The sequence below is a fragment of the Hyaena hyaena genome, unplaced genomic scaffold, assembly GCF_003009895.1.
Source record: "Hyaena hyaena isolate Hyena2069 unplaced genomic scaffold, ASM300989v1 scaffold_879, whole genome shotgun sequence".
Taxonomy (NCBI): domain Eukaryota; kingdom Metazoa; phylum Chordata; class Mammalia; order Carnivora; family Hyaenidae; genus Hyaena; species Hyaena hyaena.
Window position 1 is genome coordinate 259,066 of NW_024081510.1, and position 23,564 is coordinate 282,629.

Below are 23,564 nucleotides of genomic sequence, written 5' to 3' on the forward strand. Positions count from 1 at the left end.
CAGTTCACAAAGCTGACTGTGTCTGTCCACCCTCTCAAGATCTGGGCTGGTGGGGCACCTGAGACTCAGGACACACTCCATCTCTATGTCCAACTCCACCAGCAGACTGGGGATTCCCTGAGGGCAGAGCTGCATCTGGCCCCTCTCCAGGTAGATGGCAGATAGATGCTGGGTGGATGGATGGACACATGGATAGGTGGTGGGTGAATAGATGGATGGTAAGTGAACAGATGGGTGGACAGGTGGTGGATGGATGAGTGGGTGGATGATGGGTGAACAGATGGACAGTAAATGAACAGATGGATAGTGGATGAGCAGCAGATAGATGAATACAAGATGGCTGGGTGAATGGTGGATGGATACATTTTGGGTGGGTAGATGAGTAGATGGACAAAAAGATGGGTGGTGAATGTGTAGTGGATGGACGTGTAGATGCATGATGGATGGTGGGTGCATGGGGCCAGCTTGAGAACCAAGAGTAGGACAGCATAGGAGAAGCTCTCAGGGTCAGGCACCCAGAGGTGACCAGCTCTAGGGATAAAGTATAACCCAAGTTGAAGGTCTTCAGGTCCTCCCTACATACTTGGGGCATTGTATGCTATTATATAAAACCACACGTGCCACTTGGAAACCTGTGGATGTGCAGGTGTGTGTCAGTGTAGACACGAGCACATGGGCCTGTGCCATAAGAGTGGACATTCACAGGGTGGAAATCCCAAAGGCCCGGACTCCACCTCAGGGCCCAGGCCCACATGTCCCTCCTGTGGACAGCACTAATCCCATACAGGGATCCTACACACACTACCATTCTGGTCTGTGGCTTTAGCCATCAAGGGGTGGACGGTCACCATCCCAAGGCAAGATCACCTCTGGAAGGTGTGAGCCTCTGGCCACACCACCCGCAACAGCTCCCCATCTAAGGAAATACAGACATCCACAAGCAATGGGCCGGTTAGGGGAGGGGGCTGCCCACCTGTGACCTTCAGCTGGGCCTCAGAGCTACACGAGCCCACTTGGAAACTAATGGTTCCAGCATCCTCCAGGGTCACCTGAAGGAGAGAGGGTGGTCTGTTCCATCTATGCAGACCCCTATCCCAGTCCAAATGCAGTGGGAAGCTTCCCCCCTACCTGGGGAGCACTGTGGCTGGACCTCAGCCTGGTCTGAATGGAGTGGGAACCTACTCCCCACACACACCCGAGGAGCACCGTGGCTGGACCCCAGCCTTGTCTGAATGGAGTGGGAACTTTCCTCCATATCTAGGGGAGCACTGTGGCTGGACCTTAGCCTGGTCCGAATGGAGTGGGAACCTCTGCCCCCTACACCCCGGGAAGCATCGTAGCTGGACCCCAACCAGGTCTGAATGGAGTGGGAACCTCCCCACCCCACAACACCCGGGGAGCACTGCACCTGGACCCCCGCCTGGTCCAAATGGAGTGGGAACCTCCCCCAACACACACACCCGGGGAGCACCGCAGCTGGGGCAGGACCCAGGGAAGCCACCTTATGCAGAGTGAGCAGGTGCAGCGTGCCGTGTTCCACAGTGATGTCGTTCATCTCGTTGGCCTGCAGGGGCACCCCTCCCAGGGCCCAGCAGGCCTCCTGGCCGCAGGCCCTAGACAGCTGGCACCGGAAGTGGGCGTCCTGGCCTTCACTGAGCTGCACGTCCTGCAGGGGCTCCAGGATGCTCACCTCGGGGACTGCACAGGGGATACAGGGTGTGGGCCTCAGTGTCCAGGATGTCAGGGGTGCCTCCCAATACCCCACCCCACTTCCTGAGCACAAGCACATGGGGCACCCCTCCATCAGACCTCTGCCATCTCCAACCCCTCACAGGGCTGCCTCCCCACCAGTCCCACAACCCCGAAGGCCAGGGACCCAGGAAGTTGTCTCTGGCATACTGAGGGCTTGAGCCTGTGTGGCACCCACTACCTCGGACAGTGAGCTGGGCAGAGGATGTGTGGGCGCCCACGTGGAAGGAGACGATGCCTGCGTCCTCAGGGGTCACACCCTTCAGCCTCAGAGTGTGGGTGCAGCCACCCTGCACGGCCAGCTCCGTCACCTCATTGTTCTGCAGTGGTAGGCCCTGGAGGCGCCACTCCACCTCTGTGGCCCCGGCCCGTGACAGCTGGCAACGGAACTCCACGTCCCCATCAACCTGCACCTCAGCATCCTCCAGCCCCCGCACAATGGTCACCTCGGGCTCTGGGGTGTGGGTGAGAGGGTCCCTTTACCAGCCAGGCCAACCTCCCACTCCCTTCCTCCAAGAAGTCTTCCTGAACACCCTCCCACTCTCCCCCTCTATCCACCAAGCACAACCTCTATCCACCATGCACAATCTTTGTCACCATGACACTCGAGTCTGGGCACTTGGTAGAAGTACAGAAGGGTTGTAGGGCTGCCTCTGCCCACCCCCACCCTGTGGCCAGCCGTGTGGGGTGGGGTTGTCGCGTGGGGGCTGCCTCTGCCCACCCCTACCCTGTGGCCAGCTCCACCTTGGTCAGGATAGCAGGGAGGCAAACTCTTCAGAGAGGCCCAGGACAGGCTGTCCGCCTGCAGGCTGGGGCCACCCTCACCAGAGTGAGCAGAAAGAAGAAAGAGCCTGTAACTGCAGGAGCCTCAGAGCCACGCCCAGATGAGTGTGTGGCCCTAGAGAGTGCTGGGCCAGGCCAGGCATACCCCCAGGGCAGCTACTGGGGGAGTGGGTGTGGCACAGATGGCTCACCTTTGACCATGACAGAGGCCACGGTTTTCTGACCACCGGCCACGCAGACGTACTCGCCGGTGTCCTTGGTCTCCAGCCCGTGGATCAGCAGCTCACACGTGGTCCCCACACGCCGTATCTCGTACTTGGGGCTCATATGCAGCTCCACACCCTCCTTAAGCCACTGCACCGGGACGCCGGGCTCTGCCTCACTCAGCTGGCAGTGTAGCCGGGCCACACTGCCGGCCTCCTGCCCTGTGCTCTGCAGCTCCATCTGGAATATGGGCCTAGGGGCTGGGGGGCCAGGGAGAGGTGCTTGGGGCTGGTGAGCATGGCACCCACTGCTCCCAGGAGGTGAGGGCCCAGGGAGGGCAGGGCAGCTCACCTCGGACGGAGAGGCTGGCCGTGCTCTGTGCGTGGCCTGTGTCACAGGTGTAATGGCCGGCGTCCTCCTGCTCGGTGCCATGCACCCGCAGCTCAGCAGCCCTTCCCTCCTGCACCATCTGGTACTTGGCACAAGGGAAGAGCTGCAGGGAGTCCTTGCGCCACTCCACGCTAGCGCCCTCTCGGCTCAGCTCACAGCGCAAGTGGGCTGTTGCACCTTCATCCACCTCCTGGGCCTGCAGCTCCCGGAGGAAGTGCACTGGTGCAGCTGCAGGGAAGCAGGACGGCGTGAGGGCAGGTGCAGGGGTAGCTAGGGAGTGCAGGGAGACCATAGGGATGCAGCTATGGGTGGGCAGGGAGAGACCACAGGGGTGCAGTTATGAGAATGCAGAGAGACTACAGGTGCAGCTAAGGTGTGCAGGGAGACCATGGGGGTGCAGCTGAGGGGATGGGGAGAAAGTGAGAGCCAGACCCATGGTTCCTACAAGGGTGTAGGTGGGAATTGCATGGGTATGGCTGCAGGGGATGGGGGTAACCTCAGGGGCTCAGCTCCCAGGGTGGGGGTCATGGAGGCTGAGTCTCCTGCCATGCCTGCCATGCCCACGGGAGCCTGTGTGCCCCACAGGACACCCAGGGAGGTGCTGCAGCCCAGAGGCCCAGCCCAAAGCACAGGGAACTTGCCCCTGGAACAGGTGTTGACTTGAAGCCCACCTGTAACGGTGAGGGCAGCACTGGTGGCCTGAGGTCCACAGGCACAGGTGTACTCGCCCGCGTCCTCTCTGCGCAGGTCCCGAAGCATAAGCTCTGCAGTGTGGCCCCGCTGCCGAGGCTCCCGGCGCCCATCAGCCTGCAGCTCCAGACCGCCCTTGCTCCAGACCACAGCAGCATTGGGCTGGGACAGCTCACACCGCAGGGTGGCTGAGGCACCCTCCTCAGCCTGCATGCTCTGCAGCGGCTCCTTGAACACCACCTGCGGGGCTGCAGGGAGGTGGGTGCAGAAGGGAGACACGGTCAGCCCAAGGCGGCACCCCCACACTCAGCTGTGCCCACTGAGAGCAGGAAAGCTGGACAGATTGGGGTGAGGTGGGAGAGGTACACCCACCAGCAGGACAGCCATGTGAGGTCATGAGGATGGGGGTCAGTGAGCAGACAAAGAACACTGGACAGGTGAGTAGACATGGCACAGTGTAGGTGAGAGCCCAAGACACAGTGGTGCTGCAGGAACACATACAGGGACAGGCACCCATGCAATGCACATGGCCACACGTGGTCTTTACCCCTGACAGTCAGCATAGCTGATGTTCTCTCCTGCCCGCACACACACGAGTACTCTCCGGCATCTGCCACGGCCAGGCCACGGATCTCCAGTTCACACATTGTCCCATCCTGCTTTAGGCTCACTCTGTCCCCAGCTCTAAGGGTCTCGGACCCCTTCCTCCACTCTACAGGGGCCACCTTGCTTAGCTCACATAGCAGAATGGCTGTGGCCCCTTCTGTGGCCTCTTCTGTCCTCAGGCTCCTTGTGAACTTGGCGGGCAGGGCTGGGGATGGTCAGAAAGACACAGGCACAATCACGGTCTCTGAACACGTGGATGAGACAGGACACAAACAGCACAGAAAAAAACACAAACCAAACTGGACGTGGGCCACATGCTGGGTGTACTGAGCACACACTGTGGGTAGCTTCCCTCAGACCTGCTTATGTACAGTGTGGCCGTGCCACTTTGGTGGCACTTCGAGCCTCATACTTTGTATGACTTTGGCTAGCATGGCTAGGGAGTCGGACACAGAATGCAGGATTGTTGAGGGTGGAACACAGTAGCATAGATGACAGGACAGACTCCTATGGGACAACAGGAACAGATGTGACCAAGGGTTTATATGCAGCTGAGCTGCTGGCTTCTCGTGGTTCACACAACCTAGGAAGGGGAGACATTCCATGAAGTAATGGGTGGAGGGTGACATCAGGGACAGAAAGAACGTGAACACGGAATGAGTGAGGGATGTCACAAATGCAATTAGATACCAGATCACAGCTATGCTTGGCTACACTAGGTCTTTACCCCTGACAGACAGCGTGGCTGATGTTCTCTCCTGCCCGCACACACATGAGTACTCTCCGGCATCCGCCAAAGCCAGGCCACGGATTTGCAGCTCACACACGGTCCCATCCTGCCTCAGGCTGATTCTGTTCCCAGCTCTGAGGGTCTCGGATCCCTTCCTCCACTCCACGGGGACCGCCTTGCTCAGCTCACAGCGCAGAGTGGCCATGGCCCCTTCTATGGCCTCTTCCTTCAACAGGTTCTTTGTGAACTTGGTGGGCAAGGCTGGGGAAAGCCAAGGATCAGGAGGACTCCAGACTGTCTCAGGGACTCTATGTCCAGGACAAGACACTCACAGGCATCACACAAACTTCCCAGGGCCATGGCATGAATGAGTGAGTGGAGCACGGAGTGGGTGGGCAAACAGTCCAGGAGAGACAAACACAAGCTTGGACACAAGCATCAGAACAAATACTTGACAAGGAGAAGGAGGCTGGGAGTTCCCAAGGGACACAGCTAGAGAGACGCAGATGCCCACGGAGTCTGACAGGGAGAAGGTGGTGACATAGTGACAATATGCAGACACCAAGACACTGGCCCACATGGCCACACATGGTGTTTACCCCTGACAGCGTGGCTGATGTTCTCTCCTGCCCACACACACACACGAGTACTCTCTGGCATCTGCCATGGCCAGACAACCAATTTCCAGTTCACACACAGTCCCATCCTGCTTCAGGCTCACTCTTTCCCCAGCTCTGAGAGTCTCAGTACCCTTCCTCCACTCCACAGGGACTGCCTTGCTCAGCTCACAGCGCAGAATGGCTGTGGCCCCTTCTGTGGCCTCTTCTGTCCTCAGGCTCATTGTGAACTTGGCGGGCAGGGCTGGGGATGGTCAGAAAGGCATAGACACAATCACAGTCTCTGGACACGTGGATGAGACAGGACACAAACAGCACAGAAAAGACACAAACCAAACTGGACCTGGGCCACATGGTGAGTGGGTGTGCTGAGCACACACTGTGGGTTGTGGCTTCCCTCAGACCTGCTTATGTACAGTGTGGCCGTGGCCTCTTCAGTGGCTCCTCAAGCCTCATACTTTGTATGACTCTGGCTAGTACAGCTGGGGAGTCAGGCACAGAATAGAGAATTGTTGAGGGCAGGATGCAATAGAACAGAGGATAAAACAGACTCTTGGGGCATCTGGGTGGCTCAGTCAGTTGAGCATCCAACTTTGTCTCAGGTCATGATCTCACAGTTCATGGGTTCGAGCCCCGTGTCGGGCTCTGTGCTGACAGCTAGCCCAGAGCCTGGAGCCTGCTTCAGACTCTGTATCTCCCTCTCTCTCTGACCCTCCCCTGCTCATCCTGTCTCTATCTCTCAGAAATAAATAAAAAAGAAAAAAAAAGAAAAAGAAGACAGACTCCTATGGGACAACAGGACCAGATATAACCAGAGGTTATATGTGCTGGGATGCTGGCTTCTCATGGTTCACATAACAATCCAGGAAGTGGAGAGATGCCACAGAGTCATGGGTGGAGAGTGACAAGAGAGAATGTGAGAGAGAAAGAATGTGAACACAGAATGAGCGCAGATGGACGTCCCAAAGTCAAATGGACACCATATCATGGGTATTGTTGGCCACATGTTGTTTTTATCCCTGACAATCAGCATGACCAATGTCCTCTCCTGCCCACACACACACGAGTACTCTTCAGTGTCTGCCACAGCCAGGCCACAGATTTCCAGCTCACACACAGTCGCATCCTGCCTCAGGCTGAACCTGTCCCGGCTCTGAGGGTCTTGGACCCCTTCCTTCCTCCACCCCATGGGGACTACCTTGCTCAGCTCACTGTGAAGATTGGCCATGGTCCCTTCTGTGTCCTCTTCCTTTCTCAAGCCCTTAATGAACTTGGCCAGCAGGTCTGGGTAGGGGCAAGGTGACACAGAGAACATCAAACTGTCTTGGGAACACTTTGTCCAGGATGGGAATACCCACAATAATCTCTCAACAGTAAAGGGTCACAGTCGAATGAATGAATGAATGCATGAACGAAGACACAGAAAATGAGAAAGGCAAACAGTCCAGGAGGAACATACACTAGCCTGGATACAAACACCAGAACACATACTTAAAAAGGAGATGGAGGCTGGGAGTTCCCAGGGGACACAGCTGGAGAGACACAGATGCCCACTGATTCTGACAGGGAGAAGGTGGTGACATAGCAATGATACGCAGACACCAAGACATTGGCCACATGGCCACATACGGTGTTTACCCCTGACAGTCAGCATGGCTGATGTTCTCTCCTGCCCGCACACACACGAGTACTCTCCAGTGTCCTCCAAGGCCAGGCCATGGATCTCCAGCTCACACACGGTCCCCTCCTGCTTCAGGCTCACTCTATCCCCGGCTCTGAGGGTCTCAGATCCCTTCCTCCACTCCACGGGGATCGCCTTGCTCAACTCACAGTGCAGAGTGGCCGTGTCCCCTTCCGTGGCTTCTTCCTTCCTCAGGCTCTTTGTGAACTTGGCAGGCAGGGCTGGGGAGAGGCAAGGATAAGGAGGACTCCAGACTGTCTCAGGGACTCTATGTCCAGGATGAGACACCCACAAGCATCACACAAACTGCCCAGGGCCACGGCATGAATGAGTGAATGGAGTACGGAATGGGCAGGCAAACAGTCCAGGAGAGACAAACATAAACCTGAACATGAACATTAGAACAAATACCTGACAAATAGATGGAAGCCAGGAGTCCACAGGGCGACACAGCTAGAGACACACAGATGCCCAAAGAGTCTGACATGGAGAAGGTGGTGACGTAACAACAATGTTAAGACACCAAGTAACAAGGCCACACACAATCTTTACCCCTGACGGTCAGCATGGCCGATGTGCTCTCCTGTCCGCACACACATGAGTACTCCCCGGCATCTGCCACAGCCAGGCCATGGATCTCCAGCTCACACATGGTTCCATCCTGCCTCAGGCTGACTCTGTCCCCAGTTCTGAGGGTCTTGGACCCCTTCCTCCACTCCACAGGGGCTACCTTGCTCAGCTTGCAGCACAGCTTGGCTGTGGCCCCTTCTGTGGCTTCTTCCTTTCCAAGACTTTTTGTGAACTTGGCAGGTAGTGCTGGGGATGGTCAGAAAGACACAAACACAATCACAGTCTCTGAACATGTGGATAAGGCAAGACATGAACAGCACAGAAAGGACACAAACCACACTGGACATGGGCCACATGCTGGGTATGTTGAGCACAATGGTGGGTTGTGGCTTCCCTCAGACCTGATTATATACAGTGTGGCCATGGTCTCTTTGGTGGCTCCCCGAGTCTCATACTTTGTATGACTCTGGCTAGCACACCTAGGGGGTCAGACCCAGAATGGAGAATTGTTGAGGGCAGGACATGATAGCACAGAAGACAAGACAGACTCCCATGAGACAACAGGACCAGATGTGGTCAAGGGATATATGTGGCTGGGATGCTGGGTTCTCATGGTTCACACAACAACCCATAAAGGGGAGATATTCCATGGAGTAATGGGTGTAGGGTCATACTAGAGAATGTGAGAGAGGAAGAATGTGAACACGGTGTGAATGCAGATGGACGTCATGTAGTCAACTGGACACCAGATCATGGCTCTGCTTGGCCACACGTGGTCTTTACCCATGACGGTCAGCATGGCCGATGTCTTCTCTTGCCCGCACACACACGAGTACTCTCCAGTGTCCTCCAAGGCCAGGCCATGGATCTCCAGCTCACACACGGTCCCATCCTGCTTCAGGCTGACTCTGTCCCCGGCTCTGAGAGTCTCGGACCCCTTCCTCCACTCCACGGGGACCACCTTGCTCAGCTCACAGTGCAGAGTGGCTGTAGCCCCTTCAGTGGCCTCTTCCTTCAACAGGTTCTTTGTGAACTTGGCGGGTAGGGCTGGGAAGAGCCAAGGATCAGGAGGACTCCAGACTGTCTCAGGACTCTATGTCCAGGACAAGACACTCAACAGGCATCACACAAACTTCCCAGGGCCATGGCATGAATGAGTAAATGGAGCACAGAGTGGGCAGGCAAATAGTCCAGGAGAGACAAACACAAACTTGGACACAAACATTACAACAAATACTTGACAAGGAGAGGGAGGCTGGGAGTTCCCAGGGGACACAGCTAGAGAGACACAGATGCCTATGGAGTCTGACAGGGAGAAGGTGGTGACATGGGACAATATGCAGACACCAATACACTGGCCCATGTGGCCACACATGACCTTTACCCCTGACAGTCAGTGTGGCTGATGTCCTCTCCTGACCGCAAACACATGAGTACTCTCCGGCATCCTCCATAATCAGGCCATGGATCTCCAGCTCACATATGGTCCCATCCTGCTTCAAGCTGACTCTGTCTCCAGCTCTCAGGGTCTCAGACCCCTTCCTCCACTCCACGGGGACCGCCTTGCTGAGCTCACAGCGCAGAGTGGCCGTAGCCCCTTCAGTGGCCTCTTCCTTCTTCAGGCTTTTTGTAAACTTGGGGGGCAGGCCTGTGGAGGGTAAGAAAGACACAGACATGATCACAGTTTCTGAGTACATAGATGAGACAGGACATGAACAGGAAAGATAAGACACAAATTCAATGGACATCGGCTATGTGCTTAGTGTGCTGAGCCTACACTGTGTGTTGTGGTTTCCCTCAGACCTGCTTATGTACAGTGTGGCTGTGGCCTCTCAGTGGCTCCTCAGGCCTCATACTTTGTAATGACTCTGGCCTGCATGGCTGGGAAATGGCCAAGAAGCAGGGGGGACAATAGGCTCTCTGGGGACCTGTGTCCAAGATGGTACCCATACAAGGATGCCACAACTGCAGAGGGCCATTGGGAGGAATGAGACACACATGCACCAATAGTGAGGGGGCAAGCGGCCTTGCAGAAACAAGGGGCACAAAGGACTGGACACCAATATCAAGACATGTGCTGGATGACGAGAAAGGATCCAGAAGACCTTGCAACTACAGCTAAAAAGACACAGACACCCACAAGTCCTGTGAATAAGGTGGTGACGTGGCAACAATGTGCAGACATCAAGCCATTAGTCCATGTGGCCACACATGGTCTTTACCCCTGATGGTCAGCATGGCCAATGTCCTCTCCTGCCCGCACACACACGAGTACTCCCCGGCATCCACCAAGGCCAGGTCACGGATCTCCAGCTCACACACAGTTCCATCCTGCCTGAGGCTCATTCTGTCCCTGGTTCTGAGGGTCTCAGACCCCTTTCTCCACTCCACAGGGGCCACCTTGCTCAGCTCACAGCGCAGAATGGCTGTGGTCCCTTCTGTGGCCTCTTCCTTCTTCAGGCTCTTTGTGAACTTGGCAGGCATGGCTGGTCAGAAAGACACAGAAATAATCATGGTCTCTGAGCACATGGATGAGACAGGACACGGACAGCACAGAAAAGACAAAGAAACTGGACACAGGCCATGTGCTGAATGTGTTGAACATACACTGTGAGTTGTGGCTTCCTTCAGGCTGGCCTATGCACAGTGTGGCCATGGCCTCTTTGGTCTCTCCTCAGACCTCAAACTTTGTATGACTCTGGCTAGTACGGCTGGAGAGTCAGACAAATCGGAAGATTGTTGAGGGCAGGACACAATAGCACAGAAGACAAGACAGACTTTCATGGGACAACAGCACCAGATATGACTGAAGGGTTATATGTGGCTGGGATGCTGGCTTCTCATGGTTCACACAACAGCCTAGGAAAGGGAGAGATTCCATGTAGTAACAAGTGAAAGGTAACACCAGAGAATGTGAGAGAGAAAGAATGTGAACACAGAGTGAGTGCAGATGGAAGTCACAAAGTCACAAAGTCTGGACACCAGATCATGGCTCTGTTTGGCCACACATGGTCTTTACCCCTGACAGTCAGCGTGGCTGATGTCCTCTCCTGCCCACACACACACGAGTACTCTCTGGCATCTGACACGACCAGGCCATGGATCTCCAGCTCACACACAGTTCTGTCCTGCTTCAGTCTGACTCTGTCCCCAGCTCTGAGGGTCTTGGACCCCTTCCTCCATTCCACGGGGACCGCCTTGCTCAGCTCACAGTGCGGTGTGGCCATGGCCCCTTCCATGGCCTCCTTGGTCTTCAGATCTTGGATGAACTGAGCAGGCAGTGCTCAGTGGAAGGTCAGATGGACAGAAGCCATCAATCCCTCTGGAGGATTTGAGGCATGATGTGAACACTTACGATCAATAAAGCAGAAACGTGGAGGAGGACAGATGGATCAGCTCATGTTTGATTGTGAGGGCTTCTGGCATCCACCCGGACCCTGGGCATTTTACCCAGGAACTGGCTCCTTCCAAGTGTCATGTCTCCTCAATGTCCTCATACCCTGACCTTTTGTACTAGCCCAGCTCTGGCCTCACCTGCACCAAGCTTGAAGTCAGGTTCCTCTCACTCACAACTCCCACACATGACATGATGGCTATCTCTCATGGAAGAATGCCCATGAGGCAACTCCTGGCCATGACATCCGCTGCTCCACTGTTGCTTCTCACCTCATGTCTCCCAGCCAAGGCATGGTGTCCATCTCTTGCTGCCACACCTGGGCTCATTGCATGCCATCCCCACGCACACTAGGTCCCACCTGCTCTACCACACATGTTCTTGTCCAGACCCCACCGGACACTCATTCTCCTGCTCAGATCTCCAAGATTATGATGGATGCAGCACACTCTTGGGCCCTTGTCACCTGAAATCCCACTCCAGACACAACAAGGTCCAAAAGTTACAGTTGACCAGTGTCCACCCTGATCACACCATGTCATGGGATGACTGCTGTATCCCAAATTCATGTTGAGGCCCCAACCCCCAGGACCTCAGAATGGCACTGAATTTGGAGAGGGGGTCTTTACAATGGTGGTTAAGGTAAAATGAAGTCACTAGGGTGGGCCCTGATCTTATATGACAGGAGGTAGGGACACACACACATACACAGAGCAACAGCTACGTGAGGACAAAGGACACAGGAGAAAGACAGTCATCTGCAAGCCAATGAGAGGCTTCCAGAGGAACCAGCCCTGTCTCGCCTTGATCTCAGCCTCCAGCCTCCAGGACTGGGAGACTACACATTTCCAATGTTGAGGCCACTTCTCTCTGTATCTCAGGCATGCCTGTTTTGTCAGCAGGAGCAGTTCGTGGCATAACAAAGACCTCAAGTTCTAGAAGAAGCTTCGGAACTGGGTGTTGCGTGGAGGCTGGGTTTTGATGAACAACTGGATGGATCTAGATTGCCTGGAGCAGATCATGGGGGCAGGGGTGGTCAGTATAGGTGTTACGGCACTTTTGGTGAGGCCCAAACTGGCAATGAGGAATAGGTGACTGGCCACTTGCTGGTGTCTGTAAGAAGTAGGAAGAAACTTGGATGAATTCTGCCCTGAGTCTGTGGAAGGTGGGTCTCATGAGCAGTGAACTTGCATGGTTAGCAGAGGGGATCTCCAAGAAAAGAGTTGAGAGAGAAGCTTGATTTCTCCTCACTCCTTGTGGTGAAACAGAGGTAAGAGTAGGGCAGATGCCATGCAGAGATGGGGTCGCCCAGGCAAGGTGTGTGGAGGGGTGGTCTGATGTTCTACACTCCTGAGAGCTGCATGGGAGACCAACAAGGTTTAGGAGAGCATGCCAGCAGGAGAAATGCCACAGCCATGCCTGAATCAGAGAGATGAAGGCTGAAAGGGTAGAGACCTCCAGACCTCTGGGGTTCCTACAGGATGCATTCATAGAGCTGCCCAACTATGGACATGTATCACCCATCAAGAAGGGCAAAAAAGGAAAGCAAGGGCAATTCAGAGGCTGCAGGGCTGCCACAGCAAGGCATCCAGAAACCAGGACAAGGCCACCCACTGCCCATGGCACCACTCGTGGGCCCAGAGGACAGATGATTAGGGCAGAGGCTCCTTCTCCAGCCCTAAAATCCAGGAGTCTGTCTTTTCCAGTGTCGTGCCTCTGGGGATTAGGGACCTCTTCCCTTGTTCCCATTTCTCCTCTTAGGAACAGGAACGTGTGTCCGGTACATGTCCTGTGACTGTCTTTGGGAGACGTGCAGCCTGACTTCACAGATTCACAGCTGGAGAGGAAGCTGCCTTGAGTGTCACCCAACCTGGTGCATATCCTTCCATCACACTTCGGATTCCATGGTGATGCTGGACTCAGCTAAGGCTTTGGGGCCTTGGGGATGGGGTGCATATATGCTGCATGTGGGAAAGACGTGCATTTTCAGGGATACAAGGGGCAGACTGTCATGGATGGATGGACTGTTACCTACCCACAAATTCATATCCTGGAGTCGTGCCCCCGAAACCTCAGATTGTGAACATATATGGAAATATGATTACTCTTCAGTGGGGTAATTAGGGTAAAAGGAGGTCTTTGGGGTGGGTCATACTCTAATCATGCTGGTGTCCTAACAAGAAGATACCAGGACACAAATAGAGGGACAATGGACAGGCACATGAGGACATGGAAGGAGACAGTGTGTACACTCCAAGGACGGAGGCTCCTGGGTCCTGACACCTGGATCAAGACATCCTGCCACTATGAGTGTGGGACCTGTGACAGTGTTTGTTCTGCAGCCAAGTCAAGTGGGACAGAGCCCCTCACAGGGCAACCAAACCCTGTCACCAGAAAAGGAGGGCCTGGCCTCTGTGGCCTCCTTATCCCCGAATGCCCCAGTGCTGCCCCTCAGTCCTCCTTCACACAACCGTCATGTGTGTGAGATGCTCCCAGCTCCACGCCGGGGCCCACAGCATGTGCGCATCTGCAGCCCAACCACAGGCCAGCAGCCCAGGGCCACTCTGCTGGACTGTGATGCCCATCTGTACATGCTCACCTGGGGGTTCCCATACCATCTGCCCCAGGGCCTGGACAGGACTGACCAGTGTGTTCTTACTTAGTGTGAGACTGTGGGATGCTCTACATGGTTATTTTGTGGCCCTGGAGGGACAGCAACTCTGATAGACATGGTGGGGGCACAGGCCAGGAGGCAGAGGAAGTCACTCAGGTGGCCACACACAGTCTTTACCCCTGACAGTCAACACGGCTGATGTCCTCTCTTGCCCGCACACACATGAGTATTCTCCGGTGTCCGCCAAGGCCAGGCCACGGATCTCCAGCTCACACACGGTCCCCTCCTGTCTCAGGGTGACCCTGTTCCCGGCTCTGAGGGTCTCGGACCCCTTCCTCCACTCCACAGGGACCGCCTTGCTCAGCTCACAGTGCAGAGTGGCCATGTCCCCTTCCACGGCCTCTTCCTTCCTCAGGCTCTTTGTGAACTTGGCAGGCAGGGCTGGGGACAGCCAAGGATCAGGAGGACTCCAGACTGTCTCAGGACTCTATGTCCAGGACAAGACAGCCGCAAGTATGACACAAACTGCCAAGGGCCACGGCATGAATGAGTGAATGGCGCACAGGGTGGGTGGGAGGTAAATGGCCCAGGAGAGACAAACACAAGCCCAGACACAAACATCACGTCAATTACTGGATGGGGAAATGAAGGCTGGAGTCCCCAGCTGGAGAGACACAAATGCCCACAGAATCTGACAGGACAGGGAGAAGATGGTTACATAGTGACAATGTGCAGACACCAAGCCACAGGACCACATGACTACACACAATCTTTACCCCTGACGGTCAGTGTGGCCGATGTCCTCTCCTGCCCACACACACATGAGTACTCCCCAGCATCTGCCACAGCCAGGCCACGGATCTCCAGCTCACACATGGTCCCCTCCTGCCTCAGGCTCACTCTGTCCCCAGCTCTGAGGATCTGGGAACCCTTCCTCCACTCCACAGGAACTGCCTTGCTCAGTTCACAGCGCAGCATGGCCGTGGCTCCTTCCATGGCCTCTTCCTTCCTCAGGTTCTTTGTGAACTTGGCAGGCAGGGCTAGGAAGGATCAATGTGACACAGAGAACATCAGACCAGAGTAACGTGGGGAGTCAGGATGTGGACACTCAACAGTGAAATGCACTCTAGAGCAAATAAGAAATCAAAGCATGAACACACAAACACATGGGTGGACCACAGTGTGTGGTGGCTGGGCAGCAAGAAGACAGAGGAGCTGGCATCTTCACTGGACCCCAGGACATGGACACACACATGGAAATAGTCATAGCGCCCACAGGACAGACAGACACAGTGGCCAAAGGAAACATCTTCCAGCATCTTCTATGCCCAGTCCTGCCTCAGATTGCACCTGATGCCAGATTCAAGGGCCCAGGTCCATCTACCTCACATACCCCAGGCTGCCCTGCTTGGACCACATCATGGCCTTAGCCCCTGGCAGCTGCTCCCAGGCTAGGGGGCACCCATGCCCTGTGAGGTCACCTGGTGCCCCTATGGCAATGATGCTATGCTCGTCCACACAGTTCAAGCTCCACAGGAGCCTGGATGCTCCTGAGATCCCCCCAGGATGTGGGAAGTGGCTTTATCTTATCTTGTCCTATCTGCTTCCCTGCAGGAAGTAAGCAGGCCCCCATAAGGGCCCCTGAGAAGCCCAACCCTGGCAGGGAGCCACTGGCCACACCATGGCAGGGCCTGCACTGAGCCCCCATTCCCAAGGGTCTCAGGCCCCTTGCACCACTGCACAGGTTCTTCCCAGGGCTCAGGCCCTAGGATCTTGGTGAATAGGTGTAGTCAGGCCTGGGTAGGGCAAACGGACACACAGACGGCAGATGAGGAATGGCCATAGATACCAAGCTGGCCTGTTGGAAGCAGGCTCCCTGGGGATGGTGGGCAGGATGCCACATGGGAGGCAGCTCCACTGCATGAGGACCCCCCCTGCCTCTCCCAGGGGAGCCTCTCCCAGGACATGGCCCTATCATTGCTGACCCCTGGGCCAGCCCTCCTGTCCTGCCCTGCATCCTGAATCCCACCATCTCTGACATGCCCCACCCCCAAAGGACCCCCTGACAATGCTGTGAGCAGATCTATCTACCTGCCAGCACCAGACCCAGACCCCACCTCCACATGGACACCCCCCCTGCCTTCCCGGGCATGGCACACATGACCTTCCCCTCCGCCACCTGCCATGCTCCATCCACACCCACTGTCGCCTCCACAACTGCCTCACCTCACCTCCACATCCAGCTCACCTTCCTCATTCACCACATCTCATCTCACCTCACCTATCTCATCTCCACACCCACCTCACCTCACCTCCACACCCACTTCACCTTCCTTATCTACCTTATCTCACATCACCTCACTTCATCCACTTCATCTCACTGCCATACCCACCTCACCTCACCTCCACACCTACCTCACCTTCCTCACTCATCACACCTGACCTCATCCATCTCATCCTCACACCCACCTCACCTCACCTTTCTCTCATCACCCACCTTACCTCACCTCCACACCCACCACACCTCATCACCATACTCACCTAACCTCCACACCCACCTCACCTTCTTCATCCACCTTACCTCATATCACCTCACCTCACCTCCACACCCACCTTACCTCACTGCCACACCTGCCTCACCTTACTTCCACAATCACTCATCTCACCTCCACAACCGCCTTACTTCATCTCCACACCCACCCTGTCTCATCTCCACACCCACCTAACCTCACCACCACACCCACTTCACCTCATCTCCATACCCGCCTCACTTCTACAAATCATCTCACCTCACCGCATGCCCACACCCACCTCACCTCCACACCCACCTCACATTCACAATCATCTCTCCTCACCTCCACACTCTCTTCTTCTCACCTCCACAATCACCTCATCTCACCTCCACATCTGCCTCACCTTACTTCTGCACCTGTCTCACCTCCACACCCACCTCACCTCACCTTCCTCATTTCACCACTACACCCACTTCACCTCATCCACCTCACCTCATCTCCACACCCTCCTCATCTCACTTCCACACTCACCTCATCTTCCTCACTCACCACACCTCACCTCCAAACCCAACTTACCTCACCTCACCAGCCAGGTCCAGTGCACCTCACCTTACCTCAGTCTCCACACCTGGACCTTGCTCCACACCCACATTTCACCCCCCACAGCTCTCCCATGTCCCTTCATGTGTGTTCTGGCTCTCTTCCTCAATCAGCCTCCCAGTATCCCTGTGTTGAGTGCCAAGCTTCAATCTACTTCCTAGCACCTCCCTGGCACACTCCAGAGGCCTCATGAAGTCTGTAACCCTCATTTGTATTGTAGGATGCCTCCCATCTCTCCCTGAGATGTGACCCCCTGAGGGCAGGAAGGACCTTATTTTCTGCAGTTTATTTGGGATGAGCCTCACACAAGCAGGATGCAGCAGACACACAGAGAGGCAGAAGGACCTTACAGTGATCAGAGAAGAACAACAGGACATGACACAGCTTTTGGAGACATGGAGACTGCTCCACGTGGGCACACAAGGTCCTTACCTCTGACGGTAAGTGTGGCTGATGTCCTCTCCTGCCCACACACACATGAGTACTCCCCGGCATCTGCCAGGGCCAGGTCATGGATCTCCAGCTCACACATGGTCCCATCCTGCCTCAGGCTCACTCTGTCCCCAGCTCTGAGGGTCTGGGACCCCTTCCTCCACTCCACGGGGGCCTCCTTGCTCAGCTCACAGTGCAGCATGGCCGTGTCCCCTTCTGAGGCCTCCTTGCTTCTCAGTCTCCCTATGAACTCAGCAGGCAGAGCTGGGAAGAGTGAGACATAGAAGATCAGGTTCTCTGGAGATTGTTGGGGGTGGTACATGACAGGACAGACAACAAGACAGACTCCCACAGAACAACCAGACCAGCAGTGACCAAAGGGTGGTAAGTGGCTGGGATGCTGGTTTCTCATGATTCACACAACAGCCCAGGAAGGGGAAAGATTCCACGCGATGACAGGTGGAGGGTGACACCAGAGAATGTGAGAGAGGAAGAATGTGAACACGGTGTGAGTGCAGATGAACATCACAAAGTCAACTGGACACCAGATCAAGGCTCTGTTTGGCCACACACAGTCTTTACCCCTGACAGTCAGCGTGGCTGATGTCCTCTCCTGCCCGCACACACATGAGTACTCCCCAGCGTCTGCCACAGCCAGGCCACGGATCTCCAGCTCACACACGGTCCCATCCTGCCTCAGGCTCACTCTGTCCCCAGCTCTGAGGGCCTGGGACCCCTTCTTCCACTCCACGGGGGCCTCCTTGCTCAGCTCACAGCGCAGCGTGGCTGTGGCCCCTTCTGAGGCCTCCTTGCTTCTCAGTCTCCCTATGAACTCAGCAGACAAGGCTGCAACAGGACCCAACAGAGAATGTCACCTTTGTCTTCCTAAGGGAATGAAAGGGGAGTGCGGGTAAGGCAGGCAGGGATGCTTACCCTTCACTGTGAGCATGGCCATGGTCATCTGGTCCCCAAAGTGGCAGGAGTACTGCCCAGTGTCCTGGGGCCGCAAGTCCCGGACTACCAGCTCCAGCACTGCGCCCTCTTGACGCAGGCTGTACTTGCCTCCAGGCCGCAGAGCCTCATCTCCACGGCGCCACTCCACAGGCGCGGCCACAGATGACAGCACACAGCGCAGTGTGGCAGCTCGGCCCTCTGGCACCTCCAGGTCCTTCAGCCCCTCGCGGAACCACACGGGCCGTGCTACAGGCAGGCACAGGCTTGGCTCAACCTCCCAGTCCTGCACCCCAGCTGAAGGCCCCTGGGGTTAGGGACAGCTGAGGAGACAGCAGCCAAGGGCACAGGCAGGCCCACCTCACCCTTTCTACACAGGGGGCTATGGACAGCGACCACCAGAACTCTGTCCTGGTGTCCCACCCCCCGATTTATACACTGGAGCCCCAACCCCTAGAATCTCAGGATGACTGTGTTTGGAGACGGAATCTTTACAGAGGTGATTTTGGTAAAATGAGGTTATTGGGATGAGCGGATCCCTCATATCTGTGAGATCACATACAAGGAGGTGAGGACACAGACACAGACGGAGAACAAAGCCAGGACACAGGGAGGGGGCGGCGTGTGCAAGCCAAGGAGAGAGGCCTCAGTGAGGAACCGGCCCCACCCATGCCTAGATCTCAGACTTCCTGCTTCCAGGAGTGGGACACAGTAAAAATCTATGGTTTCAACTACCTGGTCTGTGGGTCCATGGGTCCATGGCATTTGTCATGTGGCCCATGCTATGACACATGGAGATGAGCCAAGCCAGGAGGAGGGGACACAGAGATGTCAGAAAATAAGAAAAACAAGACACAGAAACAAAGCAAGACAGACACTGCTGCTCAGGAGACACAGGTGGAAGATGGCAGACTCTACCAAAGCAGCAGACACCTGGACACGCACAGAGGAGCCATGGGCCCCCACACACAGAGAAGACAGGAGCCCAGGAGGAGGACATGAGCCCAGGAGCTCACCATGGACCCTGACGATGGAGCTGCTCCAGGAGCCCCCAGCTTCACACTTGTAGCGCCCGCCGTCCTGCACGGTGGTGCCCTTGATGACCAGCTGGGCCCGGTGGCCCTCCTGGCTCAGCTGGCACCGGGCTGATGGCCGCAGGGCCTTCCCGTCCTTGGTCCAGCACACGGGGCTGTCCAGGATGGTGGTCTCACAGACCAAGGTAAGATCCTCCCCTTCTGTGACTGTGGCTTCCGTGAGCTCCCGGGAGAAGACACTTGGCTTTTCTGGAGGTGCAGAGGGAAACTCAGGACACTTGGGGACTCCTGGTTGCATGTGTACTACTCCCTGAAGCTAGGGCTACCAACTGGATGCCAGGGGAACAGGGAAGGCCTGGCATGGCCCAGCCACACTTTGGAGACAGTGGGATCAGCTCTGCATACCACATGCAGTGATCATCTTCAAAGAGCCTCACCTCCCCGGGATCTGTGGTCCAGGCACCTTGTCTGTGGGCCCCAGGACTATGCTCTGCACATGGCCAAGATCTGCCCTCCACAAGGCTGCACCCTCAGCTCCACAGACAAGACCCCACCCCGGCACTGAGCACCCAGCCCACCTGTGACCTGAAGAGTGGCTGAGGTCCGCTGGTCCCCAGCCTCAAAGTGGACAGTGCCTGAGTCCTTGAGCGCAAGCTGCCTCAGAGTCAGCACATGGTAGCCACCTGGCTGAACCTCAATCTCATTAAGCTCATTCGGGTGCAGGGGCGTCTTGTCCAAGAACCAGTGGACGGGCCCATAGTCAGCAGGGGAGATGCGGCAGGAAAAGGTGGCCGAGGAGCCCTCTCGCACCTCCACGTCCTCCAGATCCTCTGTGATGAGCACTTTCCGGCCTGCAGGGCACAAACCCACAAGTAAACATCCCCTGCAGCCTGCTCTCAAGGGAAAGGGGCACTCCCCAAGACCGGGTATGGGCTCCCAGCCGGGCTGAGCAGGGCTCAGGATGGTGAAACCCAGAGCACAGCAGGGACGTCAGAGCTCAACTGTCCACAAATGTGCTTTGGCTCAACTGATGAACCTCAAACCCACCTCTGGGGTCCTTCTGCAGAGCACACAGGGTGGCTCACAGCGAGCTCCCTCTCACCAAACCGTTCTCTACACCTGCCTATGTCTGTCCCCAAGGTCACAGGATGCAATTAAATCGTGGATTAAAAGAAGAAATAGGAGGGGCACCTGGGTGGCTCAGTCAGTTAAGCATCTGACTTTCACTCAGGTCATGATCTCATGGTTTGTGGGTTTGAGCCCCACATAGGTCTCCGTGCTGACAGCACAGAGCCTGGAGTCTGCTTCAGATTCTGTGTCTCCCTCTCTCTCTGCCCCTACCCCATTCATTCTCTCTCTCTCTCTCAAAAACAAATAAACATTACAAAACTATTTTTAAAAACACAAGAAATAGAAGTGTGAAAATAGACATGTGGCCATGTGAAAACTTAAATGCTTTGGAAGATTGGCAACGTGAATTCCTGGGGAAAACCTCACTTCTGCTGCTTTCCTAGGTGCGGGGAAAGCTCAGAGAGAAGTTCTAATGATGGAGAGGAGCTGCCTCCAGTCTCCTTTTGCACCTGCAGGTGTCTTACATCTATGGGACCATGGAAAACACTTGTGGATGGCCCATTGGTGGATGACGTGTGTAGGGGAGACAAGTAAACTGAGTCACGCACTGGCACGCAAAGAAAAGGCTGTGGCCTGCATGGCCAGATGAACACATGTCTGTGTCTTGTCTTTGAAGAGGATGCTGTGTTACAGCGTGTTGCTCACTTTAGCTGATATTTTCTGGATTAAGCACGAGTATCATCTTTGTTACAGACCAGGGATTCTACTGTGCTGACAAGGTGGATGTGGTGTGAGCTTACTGGGTTTGCTGGATTTCACAGAAGAGGAAAGGAAAAACCATAGCAAGGCTGCTTTGTTGTACTTTCACTATTTCCCGTGAACAGACCCCCACCCCCCACCCCGGGAGGGCCCTCCTTCTGACACCTCCCTGGATCCTGGACCCTGGCATTGGGAGGGGAGTGCCCTGTCCTGCCTACACTGACATGCCCTACAATTCTGGGCCAGCCGTGGGCCCCCACTTCCCCACCTGGGAGGTGGGAGAATAGCCCTCAAGCTGCCTGGTGGATGCAACTGTTACTCACACTTGGAGACATCCCCAGGCCATGCTCCCTGCAGAGACCCACTCCAGCACACAGGCACACTCCAGCACACAGGCTCAGAGCAAACGCTGCATGAATTCATGAGGACACATGCTCATTCACACCGCGTCCCTTTAACAGGACCACAGAGACGAGACTACCCAGGGCTGAGGTCCCGGGGATGGGGAAACCGAGGCTGGTCCCTGACAGACTCTAAGCCTACTTTGAACAAAGCTCACCCCCGACCATACCCCCAGCCAGCATGGTGCCGGGCCCCACCTTGCACCAGGAGCCGGGCCTGGGAACAGGCCTGGCCGATGTCACAGGTGTACATGTCGCTGTCCGCCCTCTCCAAGGTGCTAATGGTGAGCTGCAGGGTCAGGCCCTCCTGGCTGGGTGTGTGCTTCCCGGAGGCATGCAGCTCCGTGAGGCCCTTGCGCCAGGTCACTGTGGTTGCGGGACGCTCCGTCTTGCACAGAAACACAGCTGTGCCCTTCTCTTCCACCTGCAGGTCGGTCAGCTCGTCTGTGAACCGGTTGGCCTTTTCTGGGAGGTGGTGGGAAGGAGTGGGGGTTGAGGGCTGCGCAGACCCCACACTGGCCCCTCCAGACAGGGAACAGCCCCCACCATGGGCAGGAAGGGAGGGACAGAGGCCTTGGGGACCCATCCTAGGGTCGCCTGTGGGGTCACCTTCCACACGGAGGCTTGCTGTGCTCTTGGAAGCTTCTGTCTCACATGTGTATTCGCCCGAATCCTTGAGCGACACGGCACGAACCACCAGCGTGGCCCGAGTGCCTTCTGTAACCAGGTCGTACTTCTGACTCTTGCGAATGGCCTTCCCGTCTTTCAGCCAGCGCACCGAGGTCCCGGCCCGAGACAGCTCACAGCTCAGCACCGCGTCCTCACCTGGAGTGGCCTGCTGGTCTTCCAGAGGCTTTGTGATACCCGCTGGCCTCTCTGAAGAGAGCAGAGAGCAGAGCAGCTTCCCTTGAGGCATGGTCACACCCTAGCCACGCTTAGGGTGAGGGCAGGGCAGGTACTACAGAGGCCGAGACCACAGACTGTTCTGGGGTCACCGGGCCTGGAGTGCAAGAGCCCCCACAGTCACAGAGAGGGGCCTGGGAGGGGAGATACGAGACCACAAGCCCTCACACCTCAGTATCATCCAGAGCCCTGAGACTCAAAGCATGGCCACCGCCAGGGCCAGCTGTGAACTGAACACACCCACCTGCACCCGTATTTATGCCAGGTGCACAAGCTGAGGAATGTGCATGGTGATTTCACTAGCTCAGTGAGCCGTGAGCCCTAGGGGTACCACAGCTGTCAGACCACAGGTCAGAGACCACAAACCCTGCTCCTGCCCAGCAACTGGAGACTCCAGCCCCACAGAGTGAGCTGAGATGACCAAATCTGCCCTGCATCCCAGCAGATGCCTCTGGGCCTCCAACAGGGGGGCCCCCCCAGGGACTGCGGGAGGTCATCCTCAGAAGCACCGTTTCTGGCCTTGAGGCCCCACTCACCCTCACCCCAGTCTCCACTGACAGGCCCCCATCTCTGTACACATTGCCCACCTCTAACGATGAGGGAGGCCTTGGAGGTGAGGTCCCGCACGGAGAACACCACTTCCCCAGCATCTCCAGGAGCCGCATCTTGAACAACCAGGGTATATTTGCGGCCCTGGAGTGTGGCCCGGAAGCGGCCAGAGCTACCCACTGTCTTCCCGCCAACTGTCCATGTGGCCACATCGCCAGGGTTCTCATGGGACAGGACACATTCGAAGGTGCAGCTCTGGCCTTCTGGCACCTCCGCCGATTTCAGCCTCTTGGTGATGCCCACGTGCAGGTCTGTGGGCCACG

At 56.1% G+C, this 23,564-nt stretch overlaps 1 protein-coding gene across 1 annotated transcript in view; it reads right to left on the reverse strand.

Annotated features, from left to right (window-relative positions):
- OBSCN (obscurin, cytoskeletal calmodulin and titin-interacting RhoGEF) overlaps positions 1 to 23,564 on the reverse strand; it is a 159,920-nt gene that overhangs the window by 51,726 nt on the left and 84,630 nt on the right. The window contains 26 exon segments of the mRNA XM_039220260.1: positions 974 to 1,049; positions 1,502 to 1,698; positions 1,931 to 2,203; positions 2,724 to 2,996; positions 3,088 to 3,354; positions 3,798 to 4,064; positions 4,364 to 4,627; positions 5,150 to 5,413; positions 5,736 to 5,796; positions 5,799 to 6,013; positions 7,408 to 7,671; positions 8,003 to 8,266; positions 8,804 to 9,067; positions 9,405 to 9,668; positions 10,243 to 10,506; positions 11,040 to 11,303; positions 14,206 to 14,469; positions 14,805 to 15,068; positions 17,574 to 17,837; positions 18,156 to 18,419; positions 18,507 to 18,773; positions 19,541 to 19,807; positions 20,137 to 20,409; positions 21,988 to 22,254; positions 22,399 to 22,665; positions 23,280 to 23,552. Coding sequence (XP_039076191.1) covers positions 974 to 1,049; positions 1,502 to 1,698; positions 1,931 to 2,203; positions 2,724 to 2,996; positions 3,088 to 3,354; positions 3,798 to 4,064; positions 4,364 to 4,627; positions 5,150 to 5,413; positions 5,736 to 5,796; positions 5,799 to 6,013; positions 7,408 to 7,671; positions 8,003 to 8,266; positions 8,804 to 9,067; positions 9,405 to 9,668; positions 10,243 to 10,506; positions 11,040 to 11,303; positions 14,206 to 14,469; positions 14,805 to 15,068; positions 17,574 to 17,837; positions 18,156 to 18,419; positions 18,507 to 18,773; positions 19,541 to 19,807; positions 20,137 to 20,409; positions 21,988 to 22,254; positions 22,399 to 22,665; positions 23,280 to 23,552 — 6,411 coding nt within the window.